We start from the raw sequence: 15,292 nt of genomic DNA on the forward strand, positions 1-15,292 counted from the left end.
AGCCTCATCTAATCTAACCTAATGTAACCTAGCCTAGCCTAGCCTAGCCTAGCCTAGCCTAGCCTAGCCTAGCCTAGCCTAGCCTAACCTAACCTAACCAAACCTTTTCTAATCTAAATTATATTAAAATTTAGCTTTTTGGTTATTTTCCAAACAACCACAATGTGTAGTGACTGAGTTTCTGTCTTTGAGCCTAACATATATATATATCAGAATATTACTTTGCACTGTATTTCCAGCTCTGCACCTAAGATTCTTATAGTTTTTCAAAATATATTTTAATGCTTTTATCATACCAGTTATAATATTTTGCCTGTTTGTCCCTCGTTTGCAGATTCTCATTAAAGCTGTTAGACAGCATATGAATAATGCTAAGATTCTTGTTCTTGACTTTCTTGGTGATAATCTCAGCCACCATTATTCTATTAATGCTTTGTTTTTCTCAAATAAAATTTTCAGTAATCCTGACCTTCCCAACCAGTGTTATTGAACCATTAATCTACTGTTACCCCTTGAACTAATCAAAACTTGTTAATTTCCCTGTGCTCTTTCTAAATGAAATATTTGAAAAAGGGAAGCATAACAAAATTATAATACCTAGTACAGTATGTTCTTATAATTTTACAGGGTGCTTTGATCCATTGATGGATGGTAATACAGCATTCACTTAGATCAGAAAACAACAAAGTTAGAACAGTGTCATTATTGTTGCCATTAGCTGTACCTTAAATACAGTAAGGTTAAATACTTATGATACTTTGCAGATGAAAATATCAATGTGATGGTTGAAATTACTTCTTCTTGATCAGCTTCGAGATATGAGGCTTTTTCAGAATTGGAGCACATCATAGGGCTTCAGCCAGTTTTGTAGTACAGCACGCGGATTTTTAATTTGCGGACCTCGATTATTCGCGGATGACATCCTGGATGTACCCAAGAATGTCTAAAGGTAGTTCTAAAGTTGCTGGCATTTTCATGGCCAGGACAGAGAGTCATTCGTTCTAGAGACAGTACAGGTAGAGTAATTTTTTTCACCTGTATTGTATGTGTTTTGTGTGTGTAGACACACAAAACACATACAAATTTATAATAATGGTAAAATCCTGAAAATCCTCTCACAAATAATCAGAAATAAGACAACAAAAATTAGGAAAAAATGTCGAAGTCTACCCTCAAGTCAACTGCGTGCTGCTATTAAAGTTAACTTTAATAACAAAGAACCAAATTTTGCTGTCTTGTTTCTGATTATTTGTGAGAGGATTTTCAGGATTTTACCATTATTATTTATGTGTGTGTGTGCACGTGTGTGTGTGTGCCTGTGTGCATGAGTGCGTGTGTGCGTGCGTGCATATATACAATACAGGTAAAAGAAATAATTGTCCTAAGGGCAAACACATAAGGGAATACACAGTACATTTCTTTGCACACAAGTAAAAAAGTACCCCCCGCCCCCTTCCATGGTCAGCAGGTGTTATTCACGGATTTGGCTATTCGCGGCCATTTTGAGAACCTAACCCCTGCGAATTTTAAGGGTACTGTATGCTGTACAGTACTCTCCTTCCATCCCTGAGCTATGAGAGTGAGACATGTTGAATTTCAGTAGAACTATAGTATAAAGTAGATGTGTAAGTTTTCCTTGATGTTGTCATGCCCAATCCTGAAAACCAGTTGTAACCATGCTGATGGTAGTGTCAGTCTACCACCCTTGGAATTAGTGCTCTTACCATAATACTTAATTCATTTGCAGAGTAGACTTGTTTTTATTTTATTTTTTCAGTGGTGCCAACTCATTACCCCTTGTTACTCAAGTTTAGTACAATTACCATATTCTCAACACCTCCAGAGTTATACCACCCAGATTAGGTCATCCATCAAACATTTGAGTTTCCCAGTAACTGTCGAACTGTGGAATTCATATTGGAAAGTGTATTTGAAGATGGCTTTAGTAGGTAGTAGGAAGCTATCAAACAGGGAGGTACTACCGTCTGGGAAGATATTGGAAGAATATTGTTTTGTCTAATTGTAGACCCTGCTGCCATATGTCATCACAAAAATTGTGACCAAGTCCCAGGTTGCTAATCTGACTTTCTGCCTCATTTACACAGAATTGCAGGGTCTCATTTGTTTCTCTTACTATTGACAACACAACATACATACTTTTTATAGTTTCTTACTCTTAATTTATTTTTCATTTTTATATTTATATATGGTTATTGTTATTATTATTATTATTATTATTTTTATTATATTTATTTTTTTATTAATTATTATTATTATTATTATTATTATTATTATTATTATTTTTTTTTTATTATTATTATTTTATTTATTATTATTATTATTTATTATTTATTATTATTATTATTATTATTATTATTATTATTATTATTATTATTATTATTATTATTATTATTATTATTATTATTATTATTATATTATTATTATTATTATTATTATTATTATTATTATTATTATTATTATTATTATTATTATTATTATTATTATTATTATTATTATTATTATTATTATTATTATTATTATTTATTATTTATTATTATTATTATTATTATTATTATTATTATTATTATTATTATTATTATTATTATTATTATTATTATTATTATTATTATTATTATTATATTTTTGCCCCCAGGCCCTGATGTGGGTCAATGATCTGTGCCTGGGTGGATTAATCCCTATACAAAAACAAAACAGATGTACAGTTGTACCCCACTTAACGCGGTCAATAGAACCCAGAGGGTCCCGTGTTAAGTGAAATCCGCGTTAAGTGAACAACAGAACATATGGGATTAATTCCAATAGAAACCAGCCCGACCCCCAAACTCCACTTTTTGACGACACATAACTATGTTGTAGTAAAAATTTTATCTTAACTTTATGATGCTATGAAAAAACAAGTAATATAGAAGAGGTTAGGTTAGGAAAAATAAAGGTTAACATAGGAAAAATAAAGGTTACGTTAGAGAAACTAAAAGTTAGGTGGAACACTTACGGTAGTAGAAGAGATGGGTCGGCATACGGGGATGGAGGCTGGTTCCGAGGCAGAGGGCAGATTACTGGCCCTCAGGTGAATCATCATTACTAGGTGAATCACCATCACTGTCACTTACAGTTGTCAGGGCTTCCCTGACAAATCCCTCAAAGTCAACTTCACTGTCACTATCACTGACTTGGGCTGGCTGTGGTGGGTTGCGGGCGAAGAACTCGGTTATGCTTTTTTGACGGCTGGTGTTTATGTTGTCATGATACACCGTGATGTACGGCTCCATAGCCTGCACCAGCCGGGTATGGAAGACTTCATAGCGGTCATCGTCATTGTCGCGGGAAAGGACGGACTTCATTTTCTCTGCAAACTCTATGGCACACTTAATATCACTATGACTTAAACTAGGTTCTTCGGAGAATGACGCACCTTCTTCCTCCTCTTCACTGGTGTGTTCTTCTTCCAACATCTCGTCGGCAGTCACTTCAGGATCTCTGATCACCTCCAGGATGTCTTCGTTGGTGGTCTCGGAGAAACCTTCAGCTGTAATATTGTGCGCAGCTTCTCTGGCAAGGTCCACTGCTACTGCAACAGTCTGAACCTCACCAGTCACAGGTTCACTCCTCCTCTCACCTGGTATGCCATGCAACACATGTCTCCATGCGTGACGAATCGTAGCAATAGTCAGCAGATCCCATGCTTGTTTAACGTTAAACTTCTTCCAAAATTGTTTGACGAGAAGTTCTTGAGTCACCACCTCTTGTTCCTTGTCCTCGTCGCTTTTGCTGTCGCTGTCGGTGTCACCCAGCTTACGCAACTCATCCTTGGTGTTGGTAGAGTCGTTCAGGAGCTTGAACTTCTTTGCAGAGTACGCAGCTTTCACATTGCAGATCAACTCCTGGTCCATGGGCTGGATTAATGACGTAGTGTTGGGAGGAAGGAAGACCACTTTTACGTTGGGGGTGGCGATCCATAAGTAGGGGCGAGTGTCCAGGTGCGTTGTCAAGGAGCAACAAAATATTGAATGAAACATTCTGTTGCTCGCAGAATTTCTTCACGTCGGGAACAAAACAGTTGTCAAACCAGAAGAGGGACAGAGAAGAGGACATCCACACCTTACGTGCAGTTAGCCAGTGGACATTAAGCTTGTTCATGTCCATATTCTTGTAGGCGTGCGGCTTGCGGGGTGTGTGAATCACCGATAACTTTGGTTTATAGGTACCGGAGGCATTGGTGGTAAACAGGACGGTGATGCGTTCCTTCTGCAACTTCCGACCCCTTACCTTGCTGGCAGACTGGACAACGAAGGTCTTGGAAGGTAGCTTTTTCCAGAAAAGACCAGATTCGTCCATGTTAAACACCTGGTCGTCAGTGTACTGTCCTTCCTCCATAATCTCACGTAAGAACGGAGGAAAATCTCTAGCCGCCACACGGTCAGCACTCGCTTCCTCACCACCAATGTTGATGTTGGTGATCTTGTTCCTCTTCTTAAACCTATGCAGCCAACCAGAGAAAGCATTGAAGGGTTTGGGCTCTGCAATTCCCAGCTTACGTGACACTGCTGCGTATAGCTCATGTGCGTACTCCTGCACTGAGCGCGTGTCCACCGCCATGTTGCGTCGCGCCTGACGAATCAAATAACTCACCAGCAAATTTTCCACTTTTGCCAGCACCCTGTTCTGGCAATACCTGATAGATGAAGCACCTGCAGACTTTGTGATTTTCATGTGCTCTTTGATCTTGGCTGCATCCTTCTTGATCGTGCGAATCGTAGATTCGTTGACGCCATGCTGGCGCGCGAGATCAACTTGCCGTGTTCCTTTCTCCAAATCTTGAACAATTTGGTACTTCACCTCGTAGCTTAAGGAACGTCGTGTCTTCTTTGGCTTAGTGCCGTTGGGTCCAGGTAAGGAAAGGTCTCTCTCTGGTGGCGGTGGTGGTCCGGCGGAAGCCATTTTACGGAACAATGGATGCGCGTTTACACGGTGTGGCCTTGAGGGATGAAACTGCCGCAGCTAGGTCAAGCATCGTCTTTCCTCCCTCCCTCCCCGGGGTGGTCACGTCATAATACTTTAAGCCAATTACAGCTAGCAGCAGAGGGGGTAGGGATGCATGGCCAATCACAGTCCGATACATCATATGACGTCAGTGATAACGCAACAAAGACACACACTGCGCAACCTTACCGCGCCGCTTGCCCAAGCGGAGGGAGGAGGAGGGAGAGGAGATGAGCGCAGGCAGGCAGGCGGGCGGGTGGCGCGTGGGGCAAATCTAAAAATAGCGTCTCGAGCCGGACACTCACCGCGTATATGATGAAAAAATCCGTGTTAAGTGAAAGTTCAGCTCTGGCAAAGCACCGCGTATACGGTAAAATGCGCTAAGTGAAACCGCGTTAGGCGGGGTAATACTATAGACCTTTAAAGTGCCATTTTGTTAACCTTTGTCAATTGCTCAGTAAACCCTGGAAATCTAGGGGATTTTTGTACCTAGAGAGTGCTGTGGGTGTGGAATCTGCCCCTGAAGAGTTAATAATTTGTATCTATTTTGGTCTTGAATTTGCCATCATCCAACATTAAAATACATTGTGAACTTCTGGTTTGTTTGCCTACTACTGTATGTGTAAAGCTACTCCTCGACTTACGACCTACTCGACTTACGACCACCCGGACATACAACCGCCCCAGTCATACCAAAAAATTTTAAAATTACGTATTTTCGAGTCTCGACGTTAGTGATAGCACTGTGTACTGACAAAATTTTCATTTGTAATTCCCTTTAAAATGGCTGGCATGTTTAAAAGCAAGAGTTTTGTGGTGCTGAGAAGAAAAAGAGACACTCATTTTAGATTTTCTATGTATTATCTTCGCATTTTCGACTTACGACCAATTCGACTTACGGTCGGTAGTCAGCTGTGCTATTTAAAGATTAGTAGGGTCATTACCTAATACCTGACCATTGTGGACCTGGTCTCACCCTCCTCTGTATATATACACCTTGTTTTGTACTTCTCTTTAGTCTGTACTCACCCCTGAAGATGTGAATTACACGAAAGCGCTTGGGAACTTCGTGTTTTCTTCTTTCCTTGTGGTTATCAGCATATACCTAGATCACACACAACTACAGTGATTTACTTGCATATATATATATATATATATATATATATATATATATATATATATATATATATATATATATATATATATATATATATATATATATATATATATATATATATATATATATATATATATATATATATATATATATATATATATATATATATATATATATATATATATATATATGTATGTATGTATGTATGTATGTATGTATGTATGTATGTATGTATGTATGTATGTATGTACAGTTAACCCTCACTTTACGCGGTTAATGTAACCCGGAGGGTCCCGCGTAAAGTGAGGAACGCGTAAAGTGAATAACATAACATATGGGATTAATTGAAATGGAGTCCGGGCCGATCCCCAAACTCCACTTTTTGACGACACACAACTATGTTGTAGTAAAAATTTTATCTTAACTTTATGATGGTATGAAAAAACAAGTAATATAGAAGAGGTTAAGTTAGGAAAGATAAAGGTTAACATAGGAAAAATAAAGGTTAGGTTAGAAAACTAAAAATTAGGTGTAACACTTACGGTAGTAGAAGAGATGGGTCGGCATACGGGGATGGAGGCTGGTTCCGAGGCAGAGGGCAGATTACTGGCCCTCAGGTGTATCACTATTACTAGGTAAATCACCATCACTGTCACTTACAGTTGTCAGGGCTTCCCTGACAAATCCCTCAAAGTCATCTTCACTGCCACTATCACTGGCTTGGGCTGGCTGTGGTGGGTTGCGGGCGAAGAAATCTGTTATGCTTTGCTGACGGCTGGCGTTGATGTTGTCGTGATACACCTTGATGTACGGCTCCATAGCCTGCACCAGCCGGGTATGGAAGACTTCATAGCGGTCATCGTCATTGTCGCGGGAAAGGAAGGACTTCATCTTCTCTGCACACTCCATGGCACCCTTAATACCACTATGACTTAAACTGTGTTCTTCGGAGAATGACGCACCTTCTTCCTCCTCTTCACTGACGTGTTCTTCTTCCAACATCTCGTCGGCAGTCACTTCAGGATCTCTGATCACCTCCAGGATGTCGTCGTTGGTGGTCTCGGAGAAGCCTGGAACTGTAACAGTCTGCGCAGCTTCTCTGGCAAGGTCCACTGCTACTGCAACATTCTGAACCTCACCAGTCACAGATTGAACTCCTCCTCTCACCTGGTATTCCATGCAACACATGTCTCCATGCGTGACGAATTGTAGCAATAGACAGCTGATCCCATGACTCCACCAAGAAGTCCACAGCTTTCTTGATGTTAAATACTCTCCAGAATTGTTTGAAGAGTATTTTTTGCTGTTCTAACTGTTGATCCTCATCTTCTTCGCTCTTGCTATCGGTGGTGGTGTCACTCAGGTTACGCAACTCTTCCCTGGTGTTGGTGTAGTCGTTCAGGAGCTGGAATTTTTTTGTTGAAAATGCAGCTTTCACATTGCAAATCAACTCCTGGTCCATGGGCTGGATTAAAGACGTAGTGTTGGGAGGAAGGAAGACCACTTTTACGTTGGGGTGACGATCTAACAGTAAGGGCGAGTGTCTGGTGCGTTGTCCAGCAGCAGCAAAATATTAAATGGGACATTCTGTCGCTCACAGAATTTCTTTACATCGGGAACAAAACAGTCATCAAACCAGGAGGAGGACAGTATAGAGAACATCCATGCCTTACGTGCGGTCAGCCAGTGGACATTTAGCTTGGTCATGTCCATGCTTCTGTAGGCGTGCGGCTTGCGGGCTGTGTGGATCACCGATAACTTGAGCTTACAGGTACCGGAGGCATTGGTGGTAAACAGGACGGTGATGCGTTCCTTCTGCATTTTCTGGCCCCAAATCCTGCTGGCATTCTTCACAACGAAGGACTTGGAAGGTAGCTTTTTCCAGAAAAGACCAGATTCGTCCATGTTAAACACCTGGTCGTCACTGTACTGTCCTTCCTCCATAATCTCACGTAAAAACGGAGGAAATTCCCGAGCCGCAGCACGATCAGCACTCGCTTCTTCACCACCAATGTTTATATTGGTGATCTTGTTCCAGATCTTAAACCTCTGCAACCACCCAGAGGAAGCATTAAAGGGTTTGGGCTCTGAAGTTCCCATCTTTCGTGCCACTGCCATGTACAGTTCACGTGCGTAGTCCTTAACAGAGCGCGTGTCGACCGCCATGTTCCGTCGCGCCTGACGCACCAAGTACCTCACAAGTAATTTTTCTGTCTTGAGAAGCACCTGGTTGTGAAAATACTTGATCATAGAAGCACCTGTAGACTTTGTGATCTTCATGTGCTCCTTTATCTTGGCTGAATCCTTCTTTATAGTCCGGATCGTAGATTCGTTCACGCCATGCTGGCGCGCCAAATCAACCTGCCTTGTTCCTTTCTCCAACTCTTGGATGATGCTATACTTCACCTCGTAGCTTAAGGAACGTCGTGTCTTCTTTGGTTTAGTGCCGCTGGGTCCAGGTAAGGAAAGGTTTCTCTCTGGGGGTGGTGGTCCGGCGGAAGCCATTTTACGGAACAATGGATGCGCGTTTACACGGAGTGGCCTTGAGGGATGAAACTGCCGCGGCTAGGTCAAGCGTCGTCTTTCCTCCCTCCCTCCCTCCCCCGGGTGGACACGTCATAATACTTTAAGCCAATTACAGCTAGCAGCAGAGGGGGGTAGGGATGCATGGCCAATCACAGGTCTGATACGTCATATGACGTCAGTGATAACGCAACAAAGACACACACTGCGCAACCTTACCGCGCCGCTTGCCCAAGCGGAGGGAGGAGGAGGGAGAGGCAGGCAGGCGGGCGGGTGGCGGGTGGGGCGAATCTAAAAATAGCGTCGCGCCGGACACTCTCCGCGTAATGGGGTTCACGTACCGCGTAATGTGAGCACGTGAGGTTCTGGCAAGGCACCGCGTAAAGTGAGGGTTAACTGCATATATATATATATATATATATATATATATATATATATATATATATATATATATATATATATATATATATATATATATATATATATATATATATATATATATATATATATATATATACACAGCTTGGCTCCCTGTACTGTGCATTCTATAGTTAAAAGTGCTGACAAGATCAAGGAGTTGGCTGCGTCTGCAACACCACTGACGGCTACGAAGGTGACGAGGTTCTGTGATGCTGAGAAGGGGAGTATGGAGCGGATGTCGAGCACGTGGATTGACGACCAGTCCCAGCACCTTAAAACACATGATTCAACAGAAGGCAGTGGAGAACAACAGCTTTCAGTGTAAATTGACAGCGATAATGAGTGTGAGGTGGCTGACGACCCTGTCAGTGAGGAGAGTGAGGTGGCTGACGACCCTAGCTTCCTCTCACTCCAGTAAACCTTCACCCTCTCCCCTACTGCCAACTTCAGCAAGCAAGCAACACAGCACATCAGAGATAAATTAACAGTCTAACAGTCTACGTTTAAAACTTACCTCACACACCTACGCACATAAACATTCAAACACTCACACACTCAAACATGTAAAGTACCCCTGTACGAGGTCTGTCCGGAAAGTATCCAGCCATTTACTATTAAAAAAAATATTGCTTACCTAGGACAATGGCGCCTTAGTCCCCTTCAAAGTACTCCCCTTGGGACCTCACACACTTCTCCCAGCGTCCCTTACACTTTTCAAAACAGTCTGCAAAGTCCTCTTTCGGGATCTTCATCAGCTGCCTCGTCGCATTCTCCTTAATCTCGTCCATGGTCTGAAATCTCCTCCCTTTCAGCGGCGATTTTAGCTTTGAGAAAAGCCAGAAGTCGCAGAGAGCCAAATTTGGGCTGTAGGGGGGCTGAGAGACCTGGGTGATGCGATGTTTTGCCAAAAAACCCTGCACGAGACGTGAAGAATGGGCAGGCGCGTTGTTAAGATGAAGCTGCCAGTCACCACTTGCCCAAAGCTGCGGTCGTTTTCTTCTTACCGCATCCCTCAGCCGGCGAAGAACTTCAATGTAGTATTCATTCGTTATTGTTTGGTTATTGTAAATGCGACGGTCACACAGTACCCACGCTCACTCAACGGCGTCTGCCGGGCAACTGAGTTGTCCCACGGGAGTGTGGCTGTTCACGCATGCGCAGTACGGTCCTCTCTGAGTGGCTGCCAAGTTTATCAAGGCCGCGCGACCAGTTTTCACAATATTCACAATGGCTGGATACTTTCCGGACAGACCTCGTATACTGTACTTGTAAACATATACGCCTAATGAACTCAAAGTGTTAGTTATTGATGTTTATTGATATTTTGCCCTTGTTTCCCTATTTATTTTATGTTCTATATATATTGAGTAAAACAAGTGTTTAAATTCTGACGGTCGTGACCACCGCGATGCTTGTATCCCCCCTATTTACATTATTTCTTATGGGAGAAATTGCTCTGCTATTCGCAATTTCGATATTCGCAACGAGTTTCATGCCCTTTAACCTTTGCGATATGTGAGGCAGCCCTGTACAACAAAAAGTACTCTCTTGCCAAACCAATAAATAAAAACGCCAAATGAAAGTTTAACATGGTTTCCATTTGCACATAATATACCTGTACTGTACATCTGTACTCTGTTTACCATAGCAACGGTGATGCCATCTCCGCCGATTCCCTAGCAACGCTCCCCCTCTCCCACCACCAACCACCTAGCTGTCCTTCCGCTCCCCACTAAGCCAGCTAACTCGTGTGCAAAGAAATGAATATTCCTTTTATTTGTTTGCCGTTAGGATGGTGTGTGCATGTATATCAGTAAAACTAAATGAAGAAAGTTATGTATATCTACCCAAAAATACGAGTTGAAAAACAACAGCTTGGCCCAGTAGCCTGGTTAGAGAGACGAGTCTAACCTGGCAACAATGCTGCCAACGATGTTAAAGATGTATATGTGAAAAGAAAGTTATCTGTAAATCTTCATTTGTATCAGGTATTTGTAGATTGAAAAATAAATGTTACAGGTATGACATTAATTGATTGTAATGCTTGTAAGAGTTAAAAAATGGTTACTACTTAGCTACCTGAGAAGAGTTAGGTGTCTGCCATACGGACGTTAATTGTCTCAGGTTATCATCAGTACAGTAGTTATAAATTGAGCTTTTATATTTACAATAATTATTTTTTGTAATTAATTAAAAATAACAATACTTGTAAAGTGTTAAGTAAGCAATAACATATTTTTAATTCTGGAGTTGGGTTTGGTAGAATTTAGCGTACTGGAGACAGCAAAGGGGGATTCATTAGCTTGCGGCTACACATGTAGGACGCAGGCTGATTTTTGTAGCCATTTTTCAGACAAAAAAGTGTCTTGTTTGCCATAGAATGAGGTAGCTCTTGATCAAAAGATGGGCCTTTGGGGCTTGAGGTTTCATTTTGTACATTTGCTGGCTCTTTTTTTTTTACGGGGAGCAGCCCACCTGGCCACAGGTCATTGACCCACATCCGGACCTGGGAGGGGGCGAAAATTTAATAATAATAATAATAATAATAATAATAATAATAATAATAATTCATTGTAAATAAAATTTATAATAAAATATACAAAATTGGAAACAGAATAATAAAATAATAATAATAATAATAATAATAATAATAATAATAACAGCACTGTAATAATAATAATAATGAAGAACCATAAAAAATACACACAAAAAAAGAAAAAAATCAATAGTGAGAAACAATTTATTGAATGTATGTTGTTTTATCAATAGTACGAGAAACATTTGAGACCCTGCAATTGTGTGTAAATGAAGCAGAAAGTCAGATCAGCAGCCTGGGACTTGGTCACAATTTTCGTGATGCCATATGGCAGCAGGGTCTACCATTAGACAACACATTATGCTTCCAATATCTTCCCAGGCGGTAGTATCTCCCTGTATGGTAGCTGCCTACTACATACTACAAAGAAGTCAAGATCAAAATTGCCTTTGTAAGGAAACAACTATATTTACAATGTTTGTAATAGTGACTGTGCATTATATACATTTATTGTTTTTTTTTGTCATAGGTAATACATCGTTTCTCCAAGTGTTGTGGAGCAAATATTGCTTTGAGCAATAATAATACTACTGCTATACGTGTCAGACACTTCAATCATGGACTTATTTTTACTTCACATCCATTGGAGCCTGAAGAACTATTTGAGGTAAGACCTTAATCCTAAAATTTAGAAATGTTTAACTGTTGTAGAATTAACCACCATGAATGGTAACATAGACTGACTAATGGGACCGTAGTTCCACTTTAACCTTTCATCTGCTCTTGCACACACATTAAACATCCACAAATGTACGATGATAATATTTTTCTTATATTTACAGGTTCAAATTGAACGAGTTGCTGTGGGTTACTGTGGCTCTTTGGGGATTGGGTTAACCTCCCTCCCTGTTAGTGACTCGTACCCATCTGTCAACCTCCCGGCATCCTTAGCAGGGATTGAGTCTGCAGATACTTGGTGGGTCAGTGGGTCTGATGTGAGGAGAAATGGCTCTTCCATTTTGCGACTCAACTTCTGCCCCAACCTAGGAAGACTACTAAATGGGGATCGTGTAGGAATCAAGAGAACTAGTGATGGGGCTATGAGGCTTTACATTAATGGAGAGGACTTTGGTGTGGCAGCTACAAATGTGACAAAAGTAAGGTTCTCTAATATTTATCTCTCCTGTGGTTGTATAACTTTTGCACATAAATAGATACTCTTTATTTCCTCTCATTTACGGTCCGTGTTTATTTCAGAAAGATACTGAATAAATTGGAATAAATATGGTATTGCAGTGATTTATTTTCTAATAGACTTTTGTGATGTGCAGGAGACATCTCTGACCAGCAATTGATCAACTATACACTACTTAAACCTCAGAGACTTTTAGTAAAAACTTGGTGCAGTTTTGTTACCACAGTCATTTCAGTATCACTGCAACTCAGAGATAATCTAGACTGTTTCATGTATGTACAGTACATTCATTACCATCATTCTATTTTATACAGTTTTGTAATATTAGATCCATACATGCATATTTTAATACAGTTTCACTTTGTTTTCTCTTTACACTAATATAGATGCTTGTCGTAATGGAAGCAAAGTCTTTATAAACAGATTGTGAATGCTTTTCCCAAATTACTTCAACATTTATGGAGAATGTTGCAAGTACTGTAAGTGTTCAAATCTCTTCACTTGCTGCCTACCCCATCTTGAGGCAATGTGGTGTTTCAAAGTATTTAATTATTTCTCTTTCTTTCTCTTTCTCAAATTTATTTATACAGTGGTTTTATTATTGATTTATGATATGGTAGGACACTGTAGCAAGAATATCTTTCTTTGTTTATGGCTTAGCAGGATAAAGGTCACTTTGTGTAAAGAACGTAACCTCCATTTTAAGGTGATTTTTTTTTTGGGTATAATACAGTACACCCATCTCTCGTTTTACGTTGGGGTAACATTCTTGAAAATCACAGCTTAATTAAAAAATGCGTCAATTAAACATATTTTTCCCATAAGCATACAGTCAACCCTCGCTTTACGCGGTCCCACTTTACGCGTTTCCACGTTTACGCGGTACCTTGCCGAACACGGAATGCTCACTTTCCGCGGTGTGTGTACCCTTTTACGCGGAGAGCGGCGCGAACAGGGTGCGCACAAGGTCGCCCAGTCATCAAAACATTACCGAGTTCTTCACCCGCCACCCACCACAGCCGGCCCAAGTCAGTGATAGTGAGGATATGGACTTATATGGACTTTGAGGGGTTTGACAAAGAGGCCCTGCAGGCCTCTGTGGTGGATAGTGATACAATTGATACAAGTGATACAGGTGAGGGCCAATAATCTGCCCTCTGCCTCGGAACCAACCCCCCATCCCCGTGTGCCCAGTCATCTTTTCTACTAATGTAAGTGTTAAAAAACCTAGTATTATTGATATTTCTCATAATTATTAATTGTGTGTGCATACCATCATAAAATTAAGAAGTTGTTTTTACTACAACGTAGGTATTGTGTCTGAAAAAGTGGAGTTTGATGGTCGGCCCGGTCTCTATTTCAATTAATCCCATATGTTATGTTGTTCACTTTACGCGTTTCTCGCTTTACGCGGGCCTCCGTGGGTTCAATTGACGGCGTAAAGCGAGGGTTCACTGTACGCACCGTTGTGGGTGCTAGACCAAGCACAGCAGCTATGTCTACAGCACGTTCCCCTTTTTCAAAACGGGCTAGTACATCCATTTTCGTAGCAAGGGTAATGCTCTTATGTTGCCTCTTCACTACAGTAGCACTTGATGGGCGCTTGGAAGCCATTTCGAATGGTTAGAGTTCAGTTTTAGAGCAAAAACACTTAAGCACACACGAATGATGTGAAGTCGTAACACAGACTGGCTTGGCGCTGCTTGGAGATGCTGTGACGTTCTGCGAGTGAGGGCAGCACGCCGATCCGAGAGAGCGTAGCATGGACACACGAAAGAGGGTAGTGCTCCGTAGAAAGCAGTCTCTGATGACGCAAAACGACGTAGTACAGTATCCGATCACCAGAACATTTTTGTCTAAAGTTTAGCGACGTAGTACCGAAACGACATTAAGCGAGGACTTACTGTACTTAAAGACTCGTGTCTCCATTTATTTACTCAGTGACACAAGTTTCATACAGCTGCTTTATAACTGTGACATGCTTTCACAGCTAGAGTATTACCTAAATATGAAGCTATGGTTAGGATTATGAGCTTATAGATGCTAAATGTTGATTAATGTCCCTGAAAACATAGGATTAGACTAATGAATGAAGTTTTATGGATCAATTAGTAGCAGAAATATTGGAACATATGTAATCTATGACAGCCATTTTGAAACTCCAAAATGACAGCTATATATGTGTCTGTGCAAATGGCAATAATTTTCTATATATGTGACTTTTTTCATGGACGAAGGGAGGCTCAGGAACGTAACTCCTGTATTTTATCTATTTCTTATGGCAGTGGTTCTCAACCTTTTTCACTCCATTCACCCCTTGAGGAATTTTCAACATCCTCGTGGCCTCCTTCATTTTTCTCCCAGAACAGACAAACAAACAAGTGATAAAGACTAAAGAATGATAAAGAAGAACAGATAAATAGGATAAGAGTTAGAATGGTAAACACACATTCACATACCTAACACACCCATGCACTCACACATAAAGCACACATACAGT

The 15,292-nt window shown here is 40.7% G+C and overlaps 1 protein-coding gene across 2 annotated transcripts in view; it reads left to right on the plus strand.

Annotated features, from left to right (window-relative positions):
• LOC121866278 (neuralized-like protein 4) overlaps window positions 1–15,292 on the plus strand; it is a gene marked incomplete at both ends in the record, with an annotated part of 191,318 nt that overhangs the window by 92,665 nt on the left and 83,361 nt on the right. For both annotated transcript variants that reach the window (XM_042365899.1, XM_042365904.1), the window contains 2 exon segments: window positions 12,127–12,264; window positions 12,440–12,754. In XM_042365899.1, the coding sequence (XP_042221833.1) occupies window positions 12,127–12,264; window positions 12,440–12,754 (453 nt within the window).

This window comes from Homarus americanus, unplaced genomic scaffold, assembly GCF_018991925.1.
Source record: "Homarus americanus isolate GMGI-L3 unplaced genomic scaffold, GMGI_Hamer_2.0 scaffold32583, whole genome shotgun sequence".
Taxonomy (NCBI): domain Eukaryota; kingdom Metazoa; phylum Arthropoda; class Malacostraca; order Decapoda; family Nephropidae; genus Homarus; species Homarus americanus.